General features: G+C 36.9%; 1 protein-coding gene across 2 annotated transcripts; it reads left to right on the top strand.

Annotated features, from left to right (window-relative positions):
- Positions 1 to 110: 110 nt before the first annotated feature.
- On the top strand, positions 111 to 3,472 carry aunip (aurora kinase A and ninein interacting protein). Of its 2 annotated transcripts, none has more exons than XM_084738763.1 (4): positions 111 to 156; positions 476 to 589; positions 1,910 to 2,066; positions 2,254 to 3,472. In XM_084738763.1, the coding sequence occupies exons 2-4, from the start codon at positions 497 to 499 to the stop codon at positions 3,285 to 3,287; spliced, it is 1,284 nt and encodes a 427-aa protein (XP_084594889.1). In that variant the 5' UTR covers positions 111 to 156; positions 476 to 496; the 3' UTR covers positions 3,288 to 3,472. The 2 variants fall into 2 exon arrangements, with proteins under 2 accessions (XP_084594889.1, XP_084594888.1); XM_084738762.1 differs by having other exon boundaries at positions 113 to 257.
- Positions 3,473 to 4,736: the final 1,264 nt, after the last annotated feature.

Below are 4,736 nucleotides of genomic sequence, written 5' to 3' on the forward strand. Positions count from 1 at the left end.
AAAATAAACAGATTATTTTTGGCCTGTTTGCACTTTGCATTATAAAGGAGCTGTTAGAGTAAAGAACATATTTTAAGACTTGATCATTATGTATTGTTTTCACTCAGTCAAACGTCAGTGGCAGCCCATCGTCAAGGCGCCAGACTCAAACAAACAGTAAGGGGGACGAATTTCTTAACAAAAAGATAACTAACTAATTTAGATATCTTGAGTAAGCACGAAGAGAAGCTGGAAACTCTGTGTCGCAATTTTATAAGGTCAGTTGTAAGATGATATGATAATTTGCGTTATAAGATGAACCCAAATAATGCTATAATTATCGAACACCACTACAGTTAGCTGTTAGCAAACCTGGCTAACTTACAGCCAATACCGGTCTCGTAATAACTCCTGGTAAAGTTATGGTGTGAATTATCTCTAAAGAAAGTCAGAAGTAAATGCCAATGGTAAAATATTTTTTATTAATGTGTTTCAGATCTGCCATTCACTCTCCACCATGAAGCTCTCCAAACAAGCACTGAAGACCCCTGCTCAGGAGGAATGTGGTGTTTGGCTGGACACTACACAGCTTAAAGGAAGAGCTAAACAGGTAACTGTGGAAAGTAGCTTCAAATTATAAATAACTGGCTATATTGTTACCTCTCAATAAAGTGCTGAATTAATACATTTACATTACATTTATTCTCTTCAGTCTGTATTTGGAAGATCTTTCAAAAAAAAAAAAAAAAAAGAATATCAGACTGGATTTATTGTTGGGGAAAGTCTTATGAACCAACAGATGTAATCTGATGTCTCTTTATAATGGTGGTTTACAACAACTGCTCAACTCGGCTCAAGCTATTGCATGCAGCAGGGGTATGGCCATAAAATAATACCACAATATTTAAGGGCATTCTACAATAACAATATTTTTTAAGATAAGACAAAATATTGAAAAATATCTGTGGTTTAGAACTCACAACAGCTGTTTAGCTCTCATCACTAATTTTTGGGGGTTTCTTCATACTCAACTTGCTGCCTCTGATTGAGGTGGTGAAATTTGTTTGTTGTATTGCCTCCTTTTGCTATTCCAGTCTTCTTGCACTTCATGCATATTATCATGGTTTATTATACATCTGAGCTTTTGTAACCAAACCAATAACATTGCCATTATCATGATATTAAAGTTTTTTATCATGAAAAAAAAAATAACAGTACATCAGGAACAATAGGATACGACACACCCCTGATGTGCAGTTTGATATTCAATTTAATCCTAAAAAGACTCAATTGTTATCATGATTATCACGATTGCTAAAATCGAGGCTGATCACAAGCAGACTAAACACTAAGAATATGTCAAAGCAGCTCTTTTTAGAGCCTACTGCACTTCACTCTACACAGTCCACTTGTGGTGCAGTTAAAGTAAAGCAAAAATGAAAAAGCATCAGGTTGCATTCACTGATGCATTTAGAATCTTGCTCAAGCTCCCAAGATTAACAAGTGTAAGTCGTGTTTGTGACTAGCAACATTACCACTTTTCATACTGGCAATTTTTATGAATAAATTTCTGTGCTGATTAACTGAATAAAAAAATGTAACCATAATGGAATTAAATGAGTTACACAAAGTGACACAATATACATATCTTGTTTTTGGAAACAGTGGAACAATTGTCTGCGTGTTCATTAATCATTGTGGACTTTTGAACTGCAATGATTGTATTTCTATGTTGTTGTCATTGTATTGTCATGCTGATATGGACCTATGTGTCTGAAATTAAGTTAAATTGAATTATTAATATGTACACAACAAATTATCATAAAAAACAGTGTAAATTACAGTATGTTACTAATAAGTAACATCATCTTATCTTGCCCTGTTACTGCATTGGAGTAGTATCATATTTTCTGTACATCATGTGTTCCAGAAACGACTCGCCCGTCCCATTTCTAAACTGCTGAATCCCTTCAGTGGAGGTGAAGGATACAATGTGGCTGTGGCACTCAATTTCACTCAAACCAAACTGGAAATGCCAAAGACGAAACAGAGCTCTTTATCCACCTTCTTCACAGCTCAGCGTAGAGGTAAGTTGCAAAAACTCTGCTGCCATCAGGTTCCCAAGTCATTCTCCTAGGATTATTATCATCTTCAGCAAGTCAAGTCAAGCTCATAAAGATGCAGCAGACAGCTGACTTGCTTGAATATATAAATTTACATTATTTGTTTCTTTATGTGTTAACATAATGTTTTTTTTATATTTTCTGTCAAAAGTTCTCAATAAGATGTCTACTTCTGAAGTACCGAACATGGATCCAGTGCTGCCCTCTTCATCATCTGCCTCCACCGCGTGTGCCTTGACTGCACACACACCTGTAGCTTCAGGGACAAAACGAAAACGTGAACTAGATCCTGAGCCTGGTATGGAGCATCAGTGTACAAGTGAAAATGTGACTGAGCCTGACGCAGACCTGTGGAAGGAGGAGGCAGAAAAACAGACACCTTCTCAAAATCTGTTCTGTGAATTGGAAGAAGAGGAGTTTGAGGAGATCAGTCCACCACAGAGGAAGAGAAGGCTCACTGCAACCTCCTTATTACCAGATGACAGTCAACCTCCTCCACTGGCGTGGAGTCAGGACCCATTGTTCACTTACAGCCAATACTCTGAAGGTGAATTTAACATGACTGAGCAGAAAAACGCCACAGAAAAGGACTTCAGTGACTCTGACTCAGGATTCTTTAGCAATCTACAAAGTGAGGAGACTTTTGGCTTTCAGATGGATGTGGAAGCGAGAACCTCAACTCAAAAACCACTTAACCACGTTCATACTGCTGAGCTTGATGATGAGAAAGAAAACAACAAGTTTTTGCCTTCTAAGTCCCCAAGTAAGCACTCAGCTCTCTCGCATGTTGAACCTCTTTCAAATCACAAATGGACTCAACCTAAAACTGCATCACCTCGAAAGCATATTCCAGCGCACCCGTGGAAAAAGGCTAATAAAGAAGACAGACATGACTCACAGTTCAAGCGGACAAAACTGAGTCGCTCTCCTCTAAAAAAACTAGTTCCACAGCAGTCATTCTCAGCAGCTGATGAGGACAGTTTGGCCATGCTGTTCACTCAGGACTCTGAAGGCTTCAAGGTGATCGCACACAGAGGTCTGCAAACCAGGAGTCCGCTCAAAGATCAGAGTAACATAAACACCAGCACAGTAAGAACTAGTGCCTCTAAATCTCTGGTCAAGGATGAGGAAGATGAGATCCTCTTTACTCAAGACTCTCAGGGAAATCTAGTGATCAAACACTGAGAGGAGCAGGAATACATGATATTGGATTTTCGCTGATATGCAGATATTTTCCATCTCATTTTGGCTGATACCAATTTATGCCCCTACATTTGCCCACCTAACTGCAGAGAACATGAAGTCTCTCCTATAGTTGCATTAACATATTATATTATATTTGTATACCTGCTCTAATCGTGATGACCCACAGGCAGACTCGGACATACAATACAGTGTTTTTCAAAATGTGCACTAGAGTGGCAGCAGTTAATTGATTAGAGTAATTGTTTGAGGACAAATATCATAATTCTCTGATTCCAGCTTCTTAAATGTGGATTTCTTCTGGTTTTGTCAATGACAGTAAACTGAATATCTTTGGGTTGAGGACAAAACAGGATATTTGAGGATGTCATTTTGGGCTTTTTAAAGAAATACCCTCTGACATTTTTCACAATTTTCTGGCATTTTAGACCAAACAACTAATTGATTAATTGAGAAAATAATCAACAGATTAATTAAAAATGAAATGACAATTCACTGGGCACAGTAAGACTTTTTTTTTTCTTTTTTTTTTTTCTTTTTTTTGCTGTTGCCAGTTTCTCTTTGTTCTTCAGACACTGAGCAATTATTGCAAATACGGCAGCAACTTTATCTTTCAGAAACTTCAAAATCCCTCCAAACCACAGACACACTTGTGTCACATGTGTATAATTAAAGTATCGTCTTGGCAGAAATATTCATTTTAATATATGTAAATTTTGGCTGATACCTATTAGTGCTGCAATGAGCGATTAGATTCATTATCATTCAATCTGCAGATTGTTTTCATGATTATCAAACAATTAATTTGATAAATCATTACTGCTATATAATGTCAAAAATTATGAAGAATGCTCATCACAATTTCCTAAAGCCTAAAGTGACGTCTTCAAATTTCTTATTTTGTCTTATTCTGCAACTAATTTTCTGATTAATCAACTAATCGTTGCAGCTCTAATCCCAATCACATTTTAAAGCTTTCATTGGCCAACACCAGTGACATGTTATTATTATCGTGCATCCTTGTATCCTGCATCCCTGGAAAGGTTCCCCAGAAACTTTATCTAAAATATTATAGTCTTGATGTTGATAACCGATGGCTACTTTTTAAAAGTGTTGTTGTCTCTCTCATGTTGCCAGAGTTTGAAATCTGTTGTTTTGAACCAAAATCTCTTGTTTGTTTCCATATTGGCCTGACTGATTTACTTTAATCTACTTTTAAAGAGGAAATACTGATATTTTTCTGTCTTCTTGTCTGTCTTCATCTGTAGATCTTTTGCATTTTCCCAGAAGGTTTTAGCTGTTCAGTGTTTTCTCAGGTTGGAGCTTGTTTCTGTTGTACTATACTGTTTCCCCCTTGTTTTGGTCTCTGTGATGCTGAAATGTCTTACAAGGTAACAACTCTCTTTTGCAATAACATCAACAAGCAAGAAG

The sequence above is a fragment of the Lutjanus erythropterus genome, chromosome 16 (genome assembly GCF_056507025.1).
Source record: "Lutjanus erythropterus isolate fLutEry1 chromosome 16, fLutEry1.hap2, whole genome shotgun sequence".
In the NCBI taxonomy this organism is placed as follows: Eukaryota; Metazoa; Chordata; class Actinopteri; order Lutjaniformes; family Lutjanidae; genus Lutjanus; species Lutjanus erythropterus.

Coding starts and splice junctions, on each gene's coding strand:
- aunip (XM_084738763.1), top strand. CDS start 497: ATGAAGCTCTCCAAACAAGCACTGAAGACCCCTGCTCAGGAGGAATGT. Junction 590..1,909: donor TTAAAGGAAGAGCTAAACAG/GTAACTGTGGAA, acceptor CATGTGTTCCAG/AAACGACTCGCCCGTCCCAT. Junction 2,067..2,253: donor CTTCACAGCTCAGCGTAGAG/GTAAGTTGCAAA, acceptor TTCTGTCAAAAG/TTCTCAATAAGATGTCTACT.